The sequence below is a fragment of the Ursus arctos genome, unplaced genomic scaffold (assembly GCF_023065955.2).
Source record: "Ursus arctos isolate Adak ecotype North America unplaced genomic scaffold, UrsArc2.0 scaffold_22, whole genome shotgun sequence".
Lineage (NCBI taxonomy): Eukaryota > Metazoa > Chordata > Mammalia > Carnivora > Ursidae > Ursus > Ursus arctos.
Genome location: NW_026622897.1, coordinates 16,177,656 through 16,199,809, shown reverse-complemented (window position 1 = coordinate 16,199,809; position 22,154 = coordinate 16,177,656). Strand labels below are relative to the sequence as shown.

The window sequence follows — 22,154 nt, the reverse complement described above, 5'->3', positions numbered from 1 at the left end:
TCACCCCACTCTGCTCCTTAAGCAAGGCCCCAGGACACCTCGTGCATTCTGCTCTCCTCCCCTGTCTCTCTTGTTGAGGGATCACAGTCACAAAAGACCAAATCAAACCCAGTGATAGTGAAAGTCAGAAAGAGAAAGAGAAAGAGAAGACACAGTAACCCCTGAAATCCCAGGCATTTCAAGGTCTCTCTGAGGAAACTACGAGTTGATTGGATTTTGGCATTTACAAAATTACTTTAATGGACTTTTGAGACTCTCCACCTTATTCTTCCCAAGACCCTTCTCCTACGCTCTCTGGCACCCCCAACCCCCACCCAGAAAAGAGAGGTCGGCACCTGAAATCCGACGCACTGGCCGCTCCACGTCCTAAAATTTAGGAGAAAGAAACGGATTATTTAGACTTCCATTTCCTAACCCAGCCTCCCCCTCCAAAAAACAAAAACAAAAAACCACCCCCAAACAAATGGCTAGAATTAAGAAGACAACAAAGAAGAAAAGTGGGGTGGGGGGTGCAGAAAGGGGAAACAAAAGAACACTAACGAAAATGTACAAATCCAGAAAAGAAAAACTTCCCTGTTGAGTTTAATTTGTTTTCCTGTAAGAACTAGACCCAGGGTACAATGGCCCCTTCCTTGGGGAAATTCCACTGATGATGCCACCAATTCTCTGGACAGGTCTGGGCAGGGACCCCCACCCCAGACTCTGTAATTCTGGCGGGAGGGAAAGGCCCACTGGGAGAAGATGGGTCCTTGGGGTCGGGAGGGAGGGCGTCCCCTCGCCACTGGGGTGCAACGTCTCTGGGTGGCCCCAGCTCCCGGACCCCCGTGCTGGCTCTGGCTGGGGCGGCAGGCTCTGCGCTCTTTGGGGCAAGTTCCTGGATCCGGGCTCCGACGAGAAGCGTGGACGCTGTGCAAGGCCGGCTGCCCGCGGAGCGCGGCGCCCCCCCGGCTGGCCCTCCGGCCTCCCCAGCCGGCCTGCACGTGTCCGGCGCCCCCGGGGCTACTCGGGCTCGCTGCTGTTGGTGGTCTTCTCCCACTCCAGGCTCTCCTCGCTGCGGGCTGGAGACGGCCGCGCCCGCAGGCCCTGGAACCTGCGGCACTCGGGGCAGACGCGAATGTGTGTGCAGCCGCGGGCCACCAGGGCGGCCTCCTGGGCCAGTCTCTGTGCCAGCTGGTCGGGCTCCCCGGCCCCGCACAGCTTGCCATTGCTGAGCGTGGCCGTCCCCCGTGGCCGGCGCTCCTCGGGGATGGGGGGCCGGGGAGGAGGCAGCCCGGCGCGCCGCCGGCGGGGATGGGCACTGTCCTGACATAGGATGATGCTGCGCAGCTCGGTCACCATCTCCTGGCAGACGGACACCTGGGGGGAAGGAGGAGGTCACAGCCCAACCTCTCAGAACCAGCCCCTGCGCATCGCTGGCGCATCTGTTCTGGTAGGGGTGCTGGGGGGCAGTGTCTCAGAATCACATAATCTTAGGTACGGATATATTGGGAAGACCTTGCAATCCGCCCCCTCATTCCACCTCCCACTTAGCATTGGAACGCCCTCCATACCATAGAGCTCAATAGCCCTGCCAGCGGGTGGTCCAGTCTTTGGACACTTCTAGAGAGGACGTCCTCACCATGTTGGGGAGAGAGCCCATGAAACGGGGCTTCCTTCTACGGACTTCACAATTCGTCTCTCTGAAAATGTCCCCATCCATCCCAGTGAAATGTGTAACTTGAAGCCTACTAAATAAATAGCCCCTCTTCTGCAGGTCAGTCTTGGAAGTCCTTGAAAAAGCCACGTCTCCATGCACATTGTGCTCTCAGGCTTAAGCCTCTCATTCTTTGGGTCAACTGGTTATAACTAGAGCTAAGGCTCTCTACAACAACAGAAGCAACAGCAACCACCACCCCGATAGGTCCACAGTCTCCTGATACGAAACCCCTGGGTCCAGCTATATTTCAGAATAGTTTAGATTTTAGAGAGGTAATACAACACACATGTAATATACTATCTATCACACCCAGTGGGGTCCAGGGCAGACCGTATATTCAAGCACATTGAAAGTTGTTAAGAGAGTAAAGCCTGAGAGTTCTCATCACAAGGAAAAAATGGGTTTTCCTTTTTTCTTTCTCTTCTTTTTATTGTATCTCTATGAGATGACGGATGTTAGCTGAACCTACTGTGGTGATCATTTCACAACAGCGGTAAATCAGACCATCATCCTGTATGCCTTAAACTTACACAGTAATGTATGTCAATTACTTATCAATGAAACTGGAAAAGAGCACATTAGCATTTCTGTAGCAAATGTATTTACCTTTACACTGAATGGGATAAAGACCATTAACATTAACGTTAGCCCTGGACCCGTGCAAGTTTTGTTGCCAAATGTACTTTGCATCAAATTTATAAAAAATTTGGAACTCTCCAAGCTTTTAAGGTTTCAGAATTGTGGGTGAAGAATCATGAACCTGCACGGCTGCTACCTCTACTATACCCATTTCACAGATGTGGAAAGAGAGGCTCAGAGAAGTTATATGCCTTGTGAAAAATCACTCGACTCATCATAGCTGACCCAGAATTTGAATCTAAACTTATTTACTCCAAATCACACGTATGTCTGTTATGTTCTCCACTCTGCACTGGAAAGGACACTTCCTGGATGGTGATAGGAGAAGAAACCTGCTCTCTCCAGTCTCCGAGTTCTATCAACGGAACAATTGTTCTACCAGAGCCAAACAGCTAATGGAGCCTTTACTCTTCATTTTAGCTCTTGGAAGTCCTCACTGAATTTTTCAAGATACATCTAGACGGTGCTTGAGCTCTTGAGAATAACCAAACATGCACAGATCCTCTACTTGAAGTGGCTTCAGAGAAGTCATATCACCTAATGGGTTATGGCCCATTTAGACCTGTTACTAAATATCAGAGACTCTGGGCACGTCCCTTAACGTCTCTGTGCTTCCAGTAATAACTGCAACAGCTAAAACAAGAGCACCTGCCAAATCTATTACATGTGACAAGACATACAATTACTGGCTGTCAACTATGTATCAAGCACTGTGCTTTGCATGGAAATTCAGAGAGAGAGGACATAGTCCTGATTCTAGGCAGTGCAATGATTAGTAGGGAGGCCGATACAAAAATAATTGCAACACAGTGTATAAGTGCTTGATGCACAGGTTGCAATGGTGTTAGAAAAGAGGAGGAATGATCAACTCCTCTTGTCCAGGGAAGAAGGCAGGAGAACTGGGGAAACTTTCATAGGGAAAGGAACACCTGAATTGCTTCTTATGGAGTAAATAAGTAGCACCACTATTTTAGGAGTGGACAAAGGGGGAAAGCCAGTAAAGCTGGAGGGAGAAGTAGGAGGGGAACCAAGAAAGCTTGGTGTCAGGCAAGGCAAGGGAGGAGAGAGCTTCTGGAAGGAACTGTCCACTTCGTGAAGGGCACACTGAGGTGCAATAAAGCCCACTGGGTTCTCTTTGGCTTCGTCCAATGGGAGGGGTTAGACCTCTTAGCAATGACCTTTCAGTGCCGGGGTGGGGAGGAGCCAGACTGCCCTGCACTGAGGACTGGATGGGAGGTCAGGAAATGGAGACAGCCGAATCCCCTTGGTTTGGAGGAGGGGAAGGATAGTGCAAGAGCAATAGTAACACTGCTATTATTTTATGGCTTTTTGTTGAAAAGCCCAGCACGGAGCCCAACATGGGGCCTGAAGTCACAACCTGAGCTGAGATCAAGAGTCAGATGCTTAACAGACTGAACCACACAGGCGCCCCAATACTACTACTATTTTAAAACAGAGGATAAACTTGAGCATAATTTTAGATGTTGGGGACAGAGCAGGAAGCAAACATAAAGGGAAGAAAAAGGAAAGTCCTCGAGTAGCCAAGGGAAGTGGGATGAAGGCAGAGACAAAGAAATGCCCAGAAACATCTGCTGTGGTGCAAAGGCGGGGTGGGGGGAGGGCTTTAGCTGTGGGTAAAGTGTTCAGTGGGGGTTTTAAATTGGGGCTAGCCATTCCTGACTCCGTGGGGGTGGGTGGGAGATAAAATTCACCTTTATGCATGAAGGGGCAAAGGGATGGGAGGAGTGGGTGATGGTTTGGAAGTCCTAGTGGATATGGGAAGGAGTTCGAGCACGGCAAAGAACAAAGTCTAGAAGGCAGTGCTATACCGAGGCCCCGCCTGAGGCTGGACTTCACAGATGGAGGGGCGCATGTTCACCCCTGTTTCTCCAGCATCAATTAAGGGAGGAGGCTTACAATGATCCAGAATTCAGAGATGGAGAGAGAAGCTAATGCACTTTAAAAACTGAATAATGGCATCAGCATGTAAGGACCGGTGCCCCTTCTCTGAGATAGAATGGGATAAGTCTTCTCCCTTCTATTCAGACTTCTCAGTCGGTGTGAAATTTATATGAACCCAGTTTCTAAGCCACAGGTTCAGGAATTAAATGGATTCAAAATCCCTGAGAAGGAAGATGTACTTCTCGGCCCTACGTGAACTGGGATCTCTCTACACATCTTTACCGGTAAGGCGAAAACATACCGAGGACAGAACCAACGTCCTCACCTCCACTGGTATCCTGGTACTTCGGCCTGTTTTTCTTTGCCACACTACATCTTAAATTACAGGTGTGTAAGACTTTGCTGTGTGTACAACTCATCATGTATTTATCGGCTGGGCTGTTTTGGAAAAGATTCTGAAGTTCAGGGGTTAAGTATACTTTCCCTGCATAACTGGTACGTGATGAAGCATCGACCCAGACCTCTTGCCTGTGGGACGGGGATTGTCTCCGCCGCACTGTCCCATCGGCGCTCCACCCCCTTATGGGATCTCCTAGGTTTTGTCTGAAGTGACTTTTGCAGGTGCGCGAGCCCGTCTGCCAACACTGTAAGTCGTACCCGTTTGAAGATTTACCTCCGTAGTTTCCGAGTGTCGGAGAGTCCATAAAAACTCCAACATAGCCATAAAAATGGCCACGATTAAGCCGCAAATAAGAACCACAAAGATTCCACCAATATTCTCCATTCCCAGACCTATAAGAAAGTGAGAACACACACAAAATAACGTAAGAGGGCTACAAGACGGAATCGCTCCACCACAATGCTGAAAGTCATCAACCAACCAGAACTTGAGTCTTGTAGATGCTTTATACGCATCTTCCTCGCAGGAGACAGAATTACTCTTTTGGGGAAAAAAAGTGTGGCATAGCTGGAGAAGAAGAGGGGAGGATCTCGTTGCAAAAGGAAGAAACCGGTGAGAAGCCTCCAAAAGGCCTTCTGGGGGTGGGAGGTGAGGGTCATTTTAAGGAAACGGTCAGGGGTGCCTGGATGGTGCCGTCAGTTCAGCGTCTCACTCTTGGTTTCGGCTCAGGTCATGATTTCAGGGTTGTGAGATTGAGCCCCACGCTGGGCTCTGTGCTCAGCACAGAGTCTCCTGGGGACCCTTTGTCCCTCACCCTCTGCCCTTCTCCTGATCACTCATTCTCTCTCTCTCTCTCAAATAAATAAATAAAATGTTTTTGTTTTTTGTTTTTTTTTTAAAGAAAAGGGTCTATGAAAATTTGAGTTAGCCTCCAGAGACATGATACCAAAATACCTACAAATTCTAGATGTTTCATAAAAAATTTAGTCAATCTTTACAATGCTGGGTTTGCTGGATAGCAAGCAGGTGTTTCAACCAAGCTATGGATAGAAAAAAATCCATTTACATATCTGTGTCAACAGGTTACTCCAATACTTATTGAGACAGTAAGAACGTTTTTTTCGCTCCTGACCAGCAGTTGCCATCAGAACCACATGGGAAGCTTGTTCAAGATATAGATTCCTTGTCCTGCACCAGACCTCTTGAATCCGCATCTCTGGAGGTGGGGCCCAGGAATCAGCATTTGAAAATACATTTCACAGGTGATTCTTTTCCAGCTAGACCTAAAATTAGTTTGCAGATCAGTATTTTTAGAAGCAACGTGCACGACAAAGTTCCTTGAAGTCAGGCACAATTTCTAGCTGTATCCTCACTACCGAGCGTGATACCTGGCAGATAGCAGATACTCAGTAAACATTTGTAGGGTTTCATGGTTGTTTCATTTCCACGGTGTCAAACATTGAGTTTAGCTATTCACTGGATGTTTTATTTGGTATCAGAGAATCCCAAACTTTAGGGGAGTGGCATAAGTCCATGAGACCCTGATTCAACAGGGGCCACAATCGTAAATCAAGAAGCATCTTTTATCCGGGAAAATGCGCAAGAGGGTAGCTTACGCGCTGTGCTATTCCAGAATGCTTGCACGTTTGGGCTGTCTGTGTAATCCGTGGGACACGGAACTCTGTCAGCGTGAGGGAAACCCAGCCTCACGTGCCACCACGAGATGAGCTTAGTTCAGGAAGAGAAACCTGACACTGCCTTCTGCATCTTGGAGAGCTAGAAAACTAGCCGCACCTCGCCATGTCAAGATGCCTCGCGTTTCCTCTCACAAAGCCTCGAGTGAATGTCTGTCGCATTTCTGTTTTGTTTTGACAACAGCCCAGCCCAGTGCAGTGCGGCCTACGCCAATCGTCCGCTACCGTGGCTCCCATCACGAATACAGCCAAAGGGCTCTTCGCGGTGCTCTGCAGGCCCCCGCGGCTGACTTTTGAGAACCTGTGCAGAAATGGATCCTCTCTTTTGAATAACCCAAAACAGGGGGATATTTAAAAACTCAATTCTAAGGGAAGGCATATAGCATTTGGAGTAGATTTCTACTTTCCGGGAGGAAGGTACTTGGGGTTCATTTGAACACCTGCCCCTCTAACCTGGGATCATTTGGACAGAAAGTTTCTGACTAGGGGAACATCGGGAACCACGTGAATGGGGCAGACAGCAAGGACACCTGAGGAAGAAGCGTGCACAGAGGACCTGGCTGGGGTGCTCTGGCCCCTGCTCCAGCAGCAGGTGCGTGGGTATTGGGGTGTGCATCTGAGCATCACGGATGAACTCGATTCTCCAGCTGTGGGGAAGGCTGCATGAAGGCCTCAGTGAAGGGGCAGTGACCACTGTGATAGCAAGGAGGCCCACCTGTTCGGGTAAACGGACTCCCCAGGTGACTGTGCAGGTAATATAAGACTCTCTGATCACTTTGGGATGGTTCTGCCTGATACAGAAAAAAAAAAAAAAAAAAAAAAGACTAGGATCCCCCTGAAAGGAGTCAACCTCCCCTCCTGTTTCTGCAGAGGGGAACGCCCCTGCGGCGGGGCCAATTTTGCCATTTGGGCTCTAGCTGCTTCCCCTGCCTGTCTCAGCACCACCCCGGCCCTCCTGACTCTCTTCTTCGCCCTGACTCTCCCTCGGCACATGCATTTACTCACATGCCTCCCTTCTCAGGGAGAAAATAAGAAGCCCTCCTTCCCCTTCCAACTCTGCCTAGTGAACACCCCTTCTCTCTCCTTCCTTCCCCGGCCAAGCTTTTTGAAACAGTTGTCTCTATCAGAAGTATTTTAAGACATTTTAAAGCCCTTATGACACGTACATTTGGAGGCCCCATCTCACATAAAAGTAAAAGAAAATGCACCCACATCTTATGTTAAATGCATTTTAAAAATTTTGCTTGTGATGTGACTAAGTATCAAGCAACAGTTAATTTGTAACTGGCTGTGATTTCTCAGCAATCATTGTGCCTACAAGGGAATGTTTGCAAAATGAGAAAAGTCGAACCAAAAAAATTGTTTCTAAATGTAATGAAGTTTTTATGAATATTAAATTTAAAAATTAATGAAGTCGAAACAATGTTACATTTTGGAGATATTTAATTAAACACGTCTTAATTTAATTTTGCAGTTTCTTCTTTGCATTTTGAAGCTAATAAATTTTTTCAGGCCTCAAACATAATTTTGGATGCCTGAAAAGCTTTTAGGCCAGAGGTAGCTGAAGAAGAAAATGGTTCTATCTGAATTCACTTTTGTTTTTCCTATTCCCTCATCACCCCATGCAATTCTGTCTTGCACCCCTAAAGCCATCCACACCAAGGTCACCAATGAACATTATGTTGCTAACCTATTGGAAATTTTCCAGTCCTGATCTTAAGTGACCTCTTGTAGCACTTGGCATTGCCAACCACACCCCCTTCTTGGCTTTTTATAAAGACATTGCTCTCTTGCAACCTTCTCACGCCTTTGCTTGCTCTAAGGCCCATTCTCTCCTCATTTCCCTGAATCTGGTCCCCTGCTTCTCCCTCCTGTGCTGGCTAGTACCATGTCCTGCTGATTCTGTCTCTACCTACTTCTCAATTTCTCACCCTTCCCTCTTTCCCTGCTACTACTTTCCTAGTTCATGTTCAGGCCCCCACCGTCTCTTGCTTGGACAGTTCAGCAGCCTCGGAAATGAGTCCCTGCTTGCGGCTGTATAACTCAATTCTACCCTCCACGAAGCTTGCCTGAGTGATCTTTCCAAAATGCAAAATCTAACTGCGACATAGCTGTAGCAACTATTCATAGTTCCCAGCACACAGCGCTGTTGTCCGTACCCCCTGTACCTTTATTCCTATAAGCACCTCTGCCTGGAGCGTACCCCAGCCCCCCAGACACACACTGGGCTAGCCTTAACCTTTCCTTTAAGGCTTTGCTGAGTGGTCACTTCCTCCAGGCTGCCGTCTCTGATCTCACCTGGCTCTGTTAGTTATACCGCTTTGGTGTTTCACTGCCAATGTGCTCTGAATCATTCTAACATTGCATCAAATGATACCCTATTTTGATCTGCTATCTCTGGATTTCCCACGAGACTGTGAGTTTCTTGAGGGGAAGATCCAGTCTCGTTCAACTCCGTAACCCCACAATCATGGTGCCTGGCCCCTAATCGGAGCCCAACAAATGTTTGTGGAAAGAATGAACAGAAAGTAAGAGGATAAAGACATCTCCTATGTAGAAGCCTGCATTATCCAAAGCTTTGGATCCATACTGTGAAATATAGTCATTCCTAATTAAATTTCGTTTGAAATAATAGTAAAGTGTGACAGCCCTTGTCGGGTGCTCGCAGCCTGGTCACAGAGGCAGATGGCCCAGACTGCGCGGAGTGGCTGGCCAAGGGGGGACGGAACACTGACATGGGCTAATCCACGACATGGACCCACAATACGGCGCCCCAGCAGGTGCAAGGGCACGGGGGAGGGTTATACACAGACAGGTGATCAGGGCTGGGCCAAGTTTGATGAGATCAGGGAAAGCTTCTCGGAGGAGCTGAGGCTTTAACAGGATGCGGGGTAGAAAGCATGCGTCACTGAAACACCCCCAGGTCTTGCTTTCCCAGCTTCTCGTGTTTCAGGGCCCGCATGTTAATCACGGCTGTTAGCAGCAAGCGTGCCGATTCCTGGCTGGGCGGCCTCCCCGCCCAGGAGCAAGGCTTGTATGCCACGGGTGCCTTTAGGAACTTATTGGAAAGTGGAAGCAAGAATAGATTGCTGGCAGAGTCAGAGTGAGAAACAGATGGAGAGGGAGCAGGCAGCGAGCGCTAGGAGAGCGCAGCGCTTCTACTTAACAGTGCCATCCGTCGCTCTCCTAAAGTCAAATGCCTTCCGCAGCACACAGCCTCTCCTCGGGCACGGACACCCTCCAGTCTGACCACAGGCCTCGACGCGCTCACAGCCGCCTCAGCCCCTGCAAGGGGGGAGCCGGCTAATCACTGCCCCCTTCCCTTCTTCGGCTGGACCACCCAGGAGCCACCTAGACAGCTGGCTTTCAGACCGAGAGTCTCTCTTGACACTTGAGTCTCAGAGCCTCAGCTATGCCCCAGCAGTAAGACCCTATCAACTGAAACAGAACCGAATTCCCCCCGCAAACTCTTGGTTGGTTAAACACCGACTCTGGTGTCACTCCTAGCTCGTCCACAAATACAAGTTATGGTGGACAAATGCAAACAAACAACTCTCCTTGTCTCTAGAACTATGGAGGGGAACGGCAACGTCAAGGGAGTACCTCTGAACAGATCTGAATCTCCACCCACGGAGCCTTCAGTTCTGACCTGAAAGTAATCACTTTTCGGATTCAGGTGCCTTACTCCCCTTGCACACCTCCCGGAACACTGTGGAAAGTTGCATCTGAGATGCAGGGGTGCTGCTTTTGAACAAGGACAGGGTAGGTCTAGCCTGGGAGGCAAAGAGGCAGAGGCCACAGGAGCCACAGAGCTAGATACAGAGAGAAAAGAGACTGGCGCCATGATCCCGTCCAGGGAGAATGTATTTGTTCTTGGACGTTGGTCAACAAATCTTTCTTGAGAAGCTTCCGTGAGCTGAGCATTACGGTGTGTGCTGAGATCTGTGCAGCATTCTCCACTGAAAACACTTGACAAGCACATGAATTCTTTGACCAAAATGACTTTCAAGCACTTTCTAGTTCAGAGTCACATTCACCTACCTCCATGCAAATATATTAATTGGTCCCATCTCCCCGGCCTTATTTACTGTAAATAGCAACTTCTCGAGACCACGTGTGAGCTGACCTGTATGACCTTCCCAGGACATACGAAGTGACTTGTCAGGTTTGCATGGCCAGGGACGGGAAGAGCAAGCAGGCCATTTACTCTTCCCGTGACATTCATGGACTAGACCTAGCAGAGGCCCGGGACGCTGATGGAAGGAAAGCAGGCAAACAGACACCACGTAGAAGACGGATGGAAGAGGCATCTGATAAATTTTGCAATTTGTCAAAACACAAGCTTGGGAGAGGCGCTTTACAATTCATCAAAATACGAGCTCAAGCGCCTCGTTTTTAAAAACATTTGCTATCTCATTTGATTATCATTAAAAACACTGTAAAGAAGGCTCACTGTCGGCATCTTACAGTGAAAGAAACAGGAATTCAGGAACAGTTAAGTGGCCCAAATTCTCACAGCTGAGATGCGAAATCTAGAGAAATCTCACCACCCCGCTAACATTCTTTATAAAAATAAAGCTGACCTTTATGACTGCTACCTAGGAGCAAGGTTACCAGAGTTGGTAACTTGCCCAAGGTCCCAGGACCAGCGGCAAGTGCAAGATCCGAACTGAAGCCAGAGCCTTCGTCCCCACCCCTACCCCACACGGCCTCTCCCTGGAGCGAGGCTTCCTCCTGCTACAGGGGTGGGATGACAGAACTCGACCCCACACTCTGACGACTGAATCCATTCCTGGGACCTCTCCTCCCACCCAGAGTGACCGGGAAAGAGGGTCCTATGCATGGGCGATGGGTTCCACTTCTAAGATTTCCTTCTCTCCTCGACAATGTTACATCAAACATTTGAATTGACGCTTCATTGACTTCACCTTAGCCTAGTAACCACACAGAGTTGGGCTGCAGACCTTATAGGTGCTGACCTCCTTTGGCGCAGACATACTGGGCCACCATTTGCCTCTGTTCCTGACCGTGCTACCTGGCATCCCCCTTGGGAGTTCCTCTGTCTCTCAGCAATCCATCTGATTTGATTAGGGAGAAGCTTCCTCGGCAAGCATCTCTCCGAGACACTATCTAAACTCCCATATTCGGGTTTCCAGTCTTGGCTCTCTCCAGAGAAACCAGAGAACCGGGATAGTCAGGCTGGGCCCCCTGAGAAGAAAGAGGAAAACAGCCCCAGATTCCAGCCCCGACCCATCCCTCACCCCACTCTCACTAAGATGTCTCACACTTTCATTCCCGCTGTGCCAGAGAGCAAACTTCCTGCTCTCTAAGTATTTTGTGAGTCAATACCACTGGCCTCTTTTCCATCCTTGAAAGGGGACTCTGATTTTCACAGCCTGGTGGTGTATTTATGTTCCTTTGAAGCCCAATTGTGAGCTTGTGTTTTTCGAGATAAAGGTATTTAATTTCCTTGGAATTTACCGACTACCTTTCTGTCCAACAATCGTTCTGGAAAGCCTTCAGTAACCCAATCCCCTTGAATTGGGGTGCCGGCATTTGTGAGTGGCTAACGGAGATTTCTTTTTATAGGGGCTGAGTGAGAGAATAAATAAAATAAGTGTTTTTGAAAAGAAAGGGCAGAAGAGAATGAAAGAGCTTGGAATCAAGCCTTCCATACACTCTGTCATTTCATTTTTTAGCTGCAGACGAAGGTAGGTGGTCATTGAGCTCCAGGCAGGGAAAGGAATCGGGGAGGTACGGTGAAGGGGTAATGTGGTTCTCACCAGAGCCGAGGGAGGCCTGGCAAAAAGACTCAGGCTTGGTGGCATCAACCCAATGTTAGGGTTCTTCTCTGGAACTTGGCAGTGACGTCTGAGCTGTAATACTGGATTAGAAGTAGGGTGCATCCGATCCTTTTCTTTGACATTTCTCGCATTTTAATAGGATAACAAAGTGGAGAAGGATTATGTTAGCTACTGCACGCTGATACACGCTGCACGTTTTCCTCGACTTACGATGGCGTTACGTCCCAATAAACGCATTGTCAGTTGAAAATATAAGTGGAAAACATGATGGCTTAGACTCGCCCACCTGAGACGTGCTCGGGACACTGACATTAGCCTAGGGTTGGGCGATGTCATCTCACACAAAGTCTAGTTTGTAACAAAGTGCTGAACATCTCCTGTAATTGACTGAACACTGTCCTGAAAGCAAACGCTGGAACGGCTATACGGGTACGGAAGGGCTGTCAGTGTATCGATTTTGACCCTGGTGATCTCGGGGTGACTGGGAGCTCTGCTGCTGCCCGCATCCCAGGAGAGGGTCATCCTGCACATCGCTAGCCTGGGAAAAGATCCAAACCCCAAGTTCCAAGTACGCTGTATACTCAATGCGTCCTGCTTGCGCACCATCGTAGAATCGAAAAACTGCAAATCAAACCGTCGTCGCTCAGGGACCCGCTGTACTTGAAAGCCAAGTGCCTACAGCCACTGTCCGTGTCAGAAGCCTCTGACACAAGGACCTTCCTCACAGTTCCCTTCACCTCCATCCCTCTCTGCCAGCTCCAGTCTCCTTCTTCCTTGAGGCACAGGTGAAGGCCAACGGACTCACATCATGAAAAGAAAGATCACCCAGGAGCTGCTCTGGAAAGCAGATTAACACGACTGCCCTTTGTTCGGGTTGAGACGCAAGGAAAAAAAAAGTTCCTGTGGCTCCATTCCTGGCAACCATTTAAAGACTTAAAGGAAGAGACCTTTCGGGTCATGCTGGTCCTGTTCTTCTGACCCAGGAGGGGCTCCCTGGAGCAGGAGGTTATATTCCGTGAAGTCTGCTGCTGACTTGCCGGGCCAGGCCAGGCGATGGTGCCTTGGTTCCAGGCTAGTACTTCTTGCTTGGCTTGGAGGAGGTCACGCGGACTTTCGCTTGGCTAGGAAGCCCTTCGGCCTCTCTGAGTCACGTCTGCTTGGGCTTCGGCCACGGCAGAAATGGGGCCACTCCATTACATGGGCACGAGCTGCCGTGGCTGGGATGGGAGCCGAAGCCCTGGCTCTTCTGGAGATTCGCACAGCATCTCGCAGACAGGGCCCTTCGGATGTACTGATACAGCTCACCCTTTCCTTCCAAAGGGGGGCTGCACAGGGGCAAGTTGGCATGGGCCAGTTGAGAGAACCCGAGCATCTCCTGAAGCATTTGGGACAAGGGCAGGGTGACCTCGCTCTTTATTTTCCCCTTTTCATCTGCTCCATTCTCTTCTCTGTGCTAGGGAACATTCGGTCCCCAAGTGCAGAGTGGAGCCTCCTGTTACGACCTCCCCAACTTCCCAGGGAGCCCGTGTGCCTCCCTGTGTGCCTCCCCTCTCCATCTTTCCTGAACTCTGCCGTCAGGTCAGTCTTCCTCAGCCTCTGTGGACTAGGGAAGGGTTTCCAAAGCCAACCACTTGGCAAAAATTCTCACTTAAGTTTTCTATAAACTACCCAATGTCTATCCCAAGCTCCCATTTCCAGCTGATTGCCAAAAACACAGACTTCTCCGTCGTTTTGGGTTTAAATTCAGCTAAATGCAGTGTTTTCTCTGCTCCCGCTTCACCCCTGGATGTATTTCAGGTCCGAGGATAGGAAGGAGATGATGTGTCATGGGAGTGGGTTAGGTATCTGTTCTTAGTGCTGGATTCCACTGAGATTTCCAGTGTCTATGGGGCCTAGGAAAATGCAGGTCTGTCACTAGGCCCTCCTGCCCTGGGTCCCCATGTCCCATCTCTCATGCCCCCTCTTCACCATAGCATGACACATATTTCCGGGACTTCCCAAACTCAGGGAGCAAGCAAAAATCTCTTTACCTTTTAGAATCCCCAACTAATCTAGGAGTTCTATCTGCTACTGTCTTGTGTCCCAGCAGGACACAAAGCTCCTTCTCGGAGACCCTCCACATTCTAATAAATCCTTTTCCTGCTCAGAAGCTCCCTGTCCCAGCCAGGGTGTTATTTTATTTTATTTTTTTATCTGGTTTGCAGACTGGGTGACTGGGTCTTCTATTATTTTTCTACTCTCTAACTTCTAGTGCCAGTTTCATGCCAAGCCCCTTTTAGGTATTAGCCTTCTGTATTGCAAAAATACTCTTCTGGCAAATCAAAAACTCTGACTTCTAAGAACACCGTCTCTGCTGAGTTGTAAGACCATTGGAACTTAAAGTCAATAATTTGATTCTTTGTTCCTCCCAAGGCAAGGACTGTCCCCTGAGACGATGAATGCCAGTGACAGCTCAGAATTCCATCCCCGGCACCTGCTTTCATCATACCCCGTCTTAGCCCAGCACCTCTGAAGTCTGGAGCCGATACTCTCAAACCGAGTCCAGGGTGCCAAGGCATTGGCAGTGCCTTGGGATGCTTATGGAGCATCTTCTGGGACACTAATTTTCCTTAGAGTTGAGGTGGAAAAAGCATTTTTACATTAAATAAACATGCCTATGTTATGTTGGAAGCTGCAAAATTCATGGGTTTTTAGGATAAAACAGAAGAACCAAGGATATTCCAAGCATGGTGGGCTGTTTTAGAGGATGTCCCCAGACCCCAAGAGTATAGGCTTGGTGTCTGCTGCTATTAATTCCTTCCATGGAAAAGCTTGGGACATGCTGGTTTGCAGTCCAAATGCCTCCTCCCAGTTTTCAATGCTCTCCGAACTCCAACCTTGTCCTACTTATTCAAACCAATTTCTGGACGCAACAGCTATGCTCTACAGCATTCCTAAAGCAGCGACTCCTGATAGATGTTTCAAGGTTCAGGCCAAATGTCCCTCAAGCCTTCCCTGACCACTGCTCAGAATTAATCACTTCCTCCCCTGGGCTTCATAAACACTTTCTTTATGGTTCTCATAAAGCATTCCTACAGTGCAAGCATTACAGTGATGATCTGTGCCTCTCTCTAGGTTCTAAACCTCTTGAGGACGGGGCCATGTCTTAGTCCTTTTCATAATCTCAGAGCCTAGCGCAGTGCCTGATATGCACTGGTTTAAAACGTACGTTGGATGCAATGGGGCTATGTGAACACTTCCCATGCCACCAGCTGGGGTGTCAGGGTTCCTCTTTGGGAGGCAACAGACATAGGAAGTCGTACCAGTCTAGAGGTCCTTGAGATGGTTGCCTACTTTATTCATTCATTCATTCATTCATTCATTCATTCATTCATTCATTCATGCTTCATCCTTTCCTTAAACACAGATGTCAGATGATAATGCTGGTCACCAAGATACAAAAATAAATAAGACACAGTCCCCGGATTTGAGTTTTTTTTTTTTTTACAGTGCATGGGGGACAAATGTCAACAGATGCAAAACAGATGTCATAAGTGTGGATTTTAGAAGAGCTATCTAGCCTTAAGGAGCACGTGACGAGTGGGCATACTTGCAGCTGTGGACACTGTTCAGATCCCTCACTGTGCCTTAATTGATCCTTGAGGCTTAGATTGGGGAATAAAATTAGTTCTCACTTCCTTTGCGCCAGTCACTTTTGCAGAGGGTTTATTTAACATGATTTATGTCATTCGATTTTCACAATAGCTCCGGGAGGCGACAGGATTATTAATCATCATCTCTATTTCCTAGAGAAGGAAACTGAGGCTCTAAGATGTTTGCTAGTGTCTGTAATAAGGCCATTTATGGAGTGGGGTCCATTTGAACCAAGGCCTGTGATCCTGAACCCTATTGAAACTGCCCGAGGGAAGAGCTATGCTAGCGGCCAATGGGAGAACAAAGAGGTAGGCAGGAGAGTTGAAGTCTGATGAGCTCCCTTCTTGGAGGGTGGGAGGAGGGTTGCGGGAAGTCACTGGACTTCAGGAGACACCGTGAGTGGGGGAGAGATGATCCATATGGGGGGCCATGAGGGACCACAGCCAGGCACCCAGATCCTGTATCATCCCTGTATTTGCCAATTTTGCTGCCCTCCCACTGTTTCTCTCTAGGATTAGCAGGATGCATGAATAAACATGAGCAAAGACATACGTGCACAAAAGGGAAGGACCTGTGGCCGGGTTTCGGGGTCAGGGATGAAAGGGGGAAACTGGAGACATGGGAGCAACTCAGCAGTGAGCCTCAAAGGGAAATGTGCTCCAAGAGATCAAACGGGGATCCGGTTGACAAAGGCAGGCTAAGCTGGGGAAGCCGACAGCTAGTGGGGAGCAGGAGCGGGGGGAGATCTGGAACTGGCAGAGCTGGCTGCCAGCCTGGGGCTGGGGGGTGCAATGCAGGAGTCTGCAGGGGTCACTGTTCCTCTCTGAGCCCTGGCTCCTGGCCCCCTCCCAGCGTGTTTCAGCCTCCCTCATCGACAGTGTCTCTGTGTCACCACGTACACCTGTTGGGTCAGCTGCTCAGAAGCAGGAACGACTTGACTGAGTGGAGAGCTCTGGGGGGAAGGCTGCACAGGAAGGTCACTGAAACACAAGTTCATTGGTCACTTCGCTAATGTGACCCAGGAGAACACCGCTGTTGGTAGCTTTTGACCGCCACCAGCCAGTAGCTGTAGTCACACATTCCACCAATATTTCTGGGTCCTACTGAGGCGAGGGACATAGACACAAACGAGACTGGTCCACAGCGAAGGTGCCATGTGCCAAGAGGAGACCAGGAGCTGCAAGGTAGTGCGTTGAGTGCTCTGTCCAAAGTCACAGAAGGCACCCAAGCCACTGGGGGAGTGGGGGTGGAGGGCGACAAGGGCTTCTAGGAAGAGAAATACCCAGACATTTCTCCTATTTTACTCATCAGTCAGGGGAAGGATTCGAGGTCCTTCTGCTCTGGGGCTCAGACCCACCTCTCTGTTTCTACTTTAGATTACTCCAGATCGAAAGCCACCACCGGTTCCCTCCACCTGCTCGGTAAGATGGCGCTCTTTCCCACCGCTCTGAAGTTCATGGCCATTACAGAACAACATCAGCGTATGTCAACTTCTCAATAATCTCATTTTACTTTGACTATTCCAGGCCCAGTCAGATTTAGATTGTTTTCAATCCATGTGTCTTTTTGTGGGGAGGGGGTGGTGAAGGAGCATTTCGCTACCCATACCTTCCTAGTACCAACGCTCTGTGTAGCTCAACTCTCCCCATGGGAATCTCGCTCCGGTCCACCCGCGCCGCATAGAACTCCAGGCCCACAGCACAAGTTTCTACTGCGGCATCTTCCTCGAGGGTCTCACTGCCTGCAGTACCCCTCCGACCCTCCCTACCTGCTCAGGTCCTGAGCACCTCCTACGTCTACTTCATTCTATCAGATCCACAAAAGCTTTCTGATACCCTCATTTCTTTCTTTCCTTTTTTTTTTTTTTTTTTTTTTTTTTTCTGAACAGAATTAGTCTCCTCCACATTTGATCTTTGGGGAGCGGAGAGTCAAGACGTGCGTGGTCTCAGTGGGTTCCCATGAGGGAAGGGGCAGCATTTCCTCTAAATCACAAAGGGCCATTAAATTGCCCATAGGTCCATATACCCGAGACCTCGCCTTGCAGGACAGGGATCCACGTAGAGACACTTGGAAACCAAAGTCACTCATTCACTGTCTCATCATGGATAATCATTCACGCCGAGCAGAGAGGGAAGTGCGTGCTATTATTCATTTCACTCCTCAGCTGCCTTCCTAGGGGACAGCGTGTACAGGTAAATTTGTTACATATTTTAGCAAGGCTGCAACAGATGACTAGGGGTGATCATATGATTTATTGTCCAAACCAGGACATTATGAGACTTAAGAGGGTTCTAAAAATAACTAATAGGCATTAACTGGTCGATAACAGATGTGTCCCGGGACTATCCTGGACAAAACCCCTACAAACAGTCCTGGGTGCTCAGGGACCCTGAACACTCCAAACCACACATATCGGTCGGTGACTGCTTTCTGTCCAGTGTGATTTAAACTTCATTCATTCACTCATTCATTCATTCACTCACTCATTCATTCAATAAAATATCCATGCACCAGCCCTGGGGCCAGTCCTGTGAAGAAGACAGACCTTGCCCTCATGAAACATATTCTGGTAGAAGAAATGGAAAGTAGACAAACGAATAGAACATATAGTATCAGGAAGTGATGAGGCCTGACGAGAAAACCAAAGCAGAGCTCAGGTGATGGGGAGACGGGTGAGGGGAGAGATGGCCTTTCTGGGGAAGCCTCCTTAGGGAGGCCTGGAGGAGGAAACACGTGCACAGGCCCCGAGGTGGGAGCAGGCCAGGAGGCCTGGGGGAAGCAGAACAGAAAGAAAAGGAAGAGGCTGAGGGAGAAACAGATGAGGTAGGGGCTTGAGGCCCCAGAAGGCTTGTGTTTATTCTGAGATGGGAAGCCATCGGAAGGTTCGTGCAGGGAAATGTTGTGATTTACTCGCACCATAAGAAGAATCTCTCTGGGGGTGTCTGAGTAGCTGACTCTCGACTTCGACTCAGGTCATGGTGGGAATCGAGCTCCACATCGGGCTCTGCACTGAGCATGGAGCCTGCTTGGGATTCTCTCTCCCTTTCCCTCTGCCCCTCCCCCTGCTCATGCTCACTCACTCCCTAAAAAAAAAAAAAAAAGAATGACTCTGACTACTGGTGGAGAAGATGCTGTCAAGGGGCAAGAATGGGAAGAGGAGGCCCGCAGTTGGTGGTTGTGAGGCGATGGGGACATGGGCCGGGCTAAGAGGTGGCTGAACTCAGGAACCATGGTAAATATGGCGTCTCTGGGACTCGTAAGCAGGCGGGCACTGGATGCTTCCAATGTGCCCAGACTGGGGGCCACAAATGGCCCTCAGCCCAACCCCACCCAGCCCTAAGTTCCTTCCAAGGCTTGCTCTCGGTGTGTTCTAGTGACCACCGCCTGGACTCGACAGCAGACAGCAGCTGCTGTCCTCTAGAGCAGGAGGGCGACGCCCCTGAACCCCCTTACCTTTGGCTCTGTGATCTTCCTCCTTGGGGCACTTGCCGCCTTCCCACCACTTGCGCTTCAGAATTTCTAGGCGGTTGTTCTCCTGCAGCTGGAGAATGGCCAGGTCAAACTCATCCCGGAAAACCGAACCTGTGGGGTCACAGGAGAGCCCAGAACACAGGGTGTAAGTGCCCTGTTAGACATCACTCTGCTCCTTTCCCCAGTACACCTCCTGGCCACTCTGCCCGCCTAACCTCAGGAGGAGAGGGACAGACATGGCAGGGGTCCCTCCAGGAGCATGGCTCTCCACCTGGCTGGGTCTGAGGACTCTCCACGGAGAGGAGGGAGTTCTGGCTGCACGCAGGGCACTCGGACTTTTCTACTTTCCTTCTCTTTACACTGATGCCATGTTCAGCCCACAGCCATGAACACAGTGAGGGACAAGTGACAGCTTTTCAGGCACCCGTGGATCTTCACTTCCCCACCACTTTCTACTGAGGTTAACCAACCTGCCCACAGACACTTGGGAAGCTGGTCGCAAGGCATCCCATTGGCCTCCAAGAGGCCAACGTGGGAAACCTTCTGGTACACAAACCTATCACCTGGTCAGTTATCTGTCTTCTACTTGATCTAAACTCATTTCCCAGGCACTTGTAACTCTTGCTACATTACACCTGACAACTGTGTACCCAGAGCAGCCCCCAAGGAGAGAAGAGCCACCGCAGAGAGTGACCGAAGCCACCTCTCTACCATCTGTATGCAGAAGCCAGTCCCGGGCAGCCCTAACCTTCCCACCTGCCTGCTGAGTGTCCGACAACCCTGTCCCCATCCAACACCCTGTGTTGGTTGCTCCTCCCTCCCTCCTCAGACAGAAGGCTTCTGTTGAGTGCAATTCCTTTTTAATTTTTCTAATGGAATATGGTCAAGGAGCTTTGGTTCCGGAATTTAGGTTTAATCACAAAAATAGGCTTAAATGAAACCGTGGAAAGCTCAATGCCTCAGCATGGGCTGAGGCCGGAGATCATAAAGAAAAAGCTGCCAAGAGGCTGGAAACCAACTAAGCTGCTCGGTTTTCTTGCTCAAGCTCTGTGAAGGCCTGGTGTGGACAGATGCCTCAGGGGAAAAGGCTACGGCGAAGGATTCAGGCAGAAGTTTGGAACAAATAGATTTGCACTCTCAAATTTTAATAGGCATGGGAATGACCTGGGGATCTGGTTGACCAGCAGACCCTGATTCCATGGGTCTGGGGTAGGGCCTGAGATTGCTCATTTCTCTCTCTCTCTCTCTCTCTCTCTCTCTCTTTTTTAAAAAAATTTTATTTATTTGAAAGAGTGAGAGAGAGAGAGAGAGAGAGAGCATGAGCGGGGTGAGGGGCAGAGGGAGAAGCAGATTCTTCACCGAGCAGACAGCCAGATGCAGGGCTCGATCCCAGGACTCTGGGATCATGACCTGAGCTGAAGGCAGTTGCTTCACTGACTGAGCCACCCAGGTGCCCTCAGATTGTGCATTTCTAACAAACTCCAAGGGGATGCCCTGCCGCTCGGCCATAGACTGTACTTTGACAGGCAAGGGACTAGATCAGCTCCCAGATCTCTTTGGACTCTGACAGCCCATGACTCCACAGAGGGAACCTTCCCTCCTGGAGATACAACTACGCCTGGACATGCAAATCTCCAAGCCTGCAGCACAGAATGTGTCTATGCAAGCCATGTGGGCGAACATCAAGAGCGCCTCATGGATACGGGTACTTAGTACACATCTGCAGTGGACGGCTACTTGAACTAACAGATGGTGCTAGGCGGTGAGACTAATGAACATTCCAGGTTTACAGACAACTGTCCAGCCCAGCCAGGCATTTCAAGCAGTTTTCAAGGCATTTTCAACCCAACCTCAACAGCACCCCAGGGGCCCCATGAAAGGATTATTCTGTTTACTCCATGTGTGTCTGCTTTGCTTCTAAACCACTTCACTAATTTTCCATCTCATTCCTTGTTCTGTTTCTCTTAATTTTTCTGGGTCCAAGCACATTGCTTATTCTCTGGGTTTGTCCTTATTCCTCGCACACACACACACTTGAAAACGACACTTCCTGGATGTAACCCCAGCCGGATGTAAATTCTGTCTCATCAGTGGATTGTGTGAGGCTCTTCCCAGCCTGATCTCAGAACCTGGAAAAGCCCACAGCTCACTTTCCTATCCTGTCTTGTCGAGCCGGTGGGACCCTCTGGCAACAATGGTCTGGAAAGCGAAGCACTGAATCTTGAGACAGGCAGTCTAGGCTTCAACCCAGCTCCTCTACTTACCGTCTGACCTTGGACAAGTTAAGTTGCCGCCTCTGAATCTCAGTGCTCTTCTCTAGGGTGGGAAGGACCACATCTACCTCAGGTGGGCTGACATGTGAAAATAGCATCATGCCAGATACAGAAGAAATGTATTTCCTTCCCTTTCTCCTCCGTTATTGATAAACATTTCTAGAGTTGGTCTGCTTTGTCAACTCTCTATAGGCTTGTTCCATGAACACTTTTGAAGCATTTGAGATTTCACTTAAATTTCTTAAATTGCTGGATTCTGATTAAGGTGCATCTTAAAGTTTGTTTTGTGGTTCACTCCACCATCTTGAAACAAAATGGAAGCCAACAGATTTCTGAAAGAGGCCAATAATATATTAACAAATATCCACGAAATATGATGGTAAGAAGAGAGCATGTAGGTTTATAAGTGCCTGGAGTGAGGCCTCTGGTTTACAGAACAGCTAGTGTCAGGATTCACCGAGTTCAAGAATGAATTGTTTCCTTGCCTATACTCATTGGCTCGGTTTCCCACCCATCTTTAAGAAGTCATCTGCTTTTATCAAATAACATAGAGGATTAGGGAAAAGATGGGGAGGGCACTCATGTTCCCACCAAACAGGCTAAGTGGGAGATGCTGTGGTAAGGCACCTGACCAGATTATTA

The 22,154-nt window shown here is 49.2% G+C and overlaps 1 protein-coding gene across 1 annotated transcript in view; it reads right to left on the bottom strand.

The window, feature by feature from the left end:
• Positions 1-576: 576 nt before the first annotated feature.
• GRIK4 (glutamate ionotropic receptor kainate type subunit 4) overlaps positions 577-22,154 on the bottom strand; it is a 417,047-nt gene continuing 395,469 nt past the window's right edge. Inside the window, exons 20-22 of the mRNA XM_026505548.4 lie at positions 19,222-19,350; positions 4,911-5,029; positions 577-1,356 (exon numbers count right to left, since the gene is read on the bottom strand). Of these exons, the coding sequence (XP_026361333.2) occupies positions 1,000-1,356; positions 4,911-5,029; positions 19,222-19,350 (605 nt within the window). The 3' untranslated portion in view covers positions 577-999. The remainder of the gene's footprint in view (positions 1,357-4,910; positions 5,030-19,221; positions 19,351-22,154) is intronic.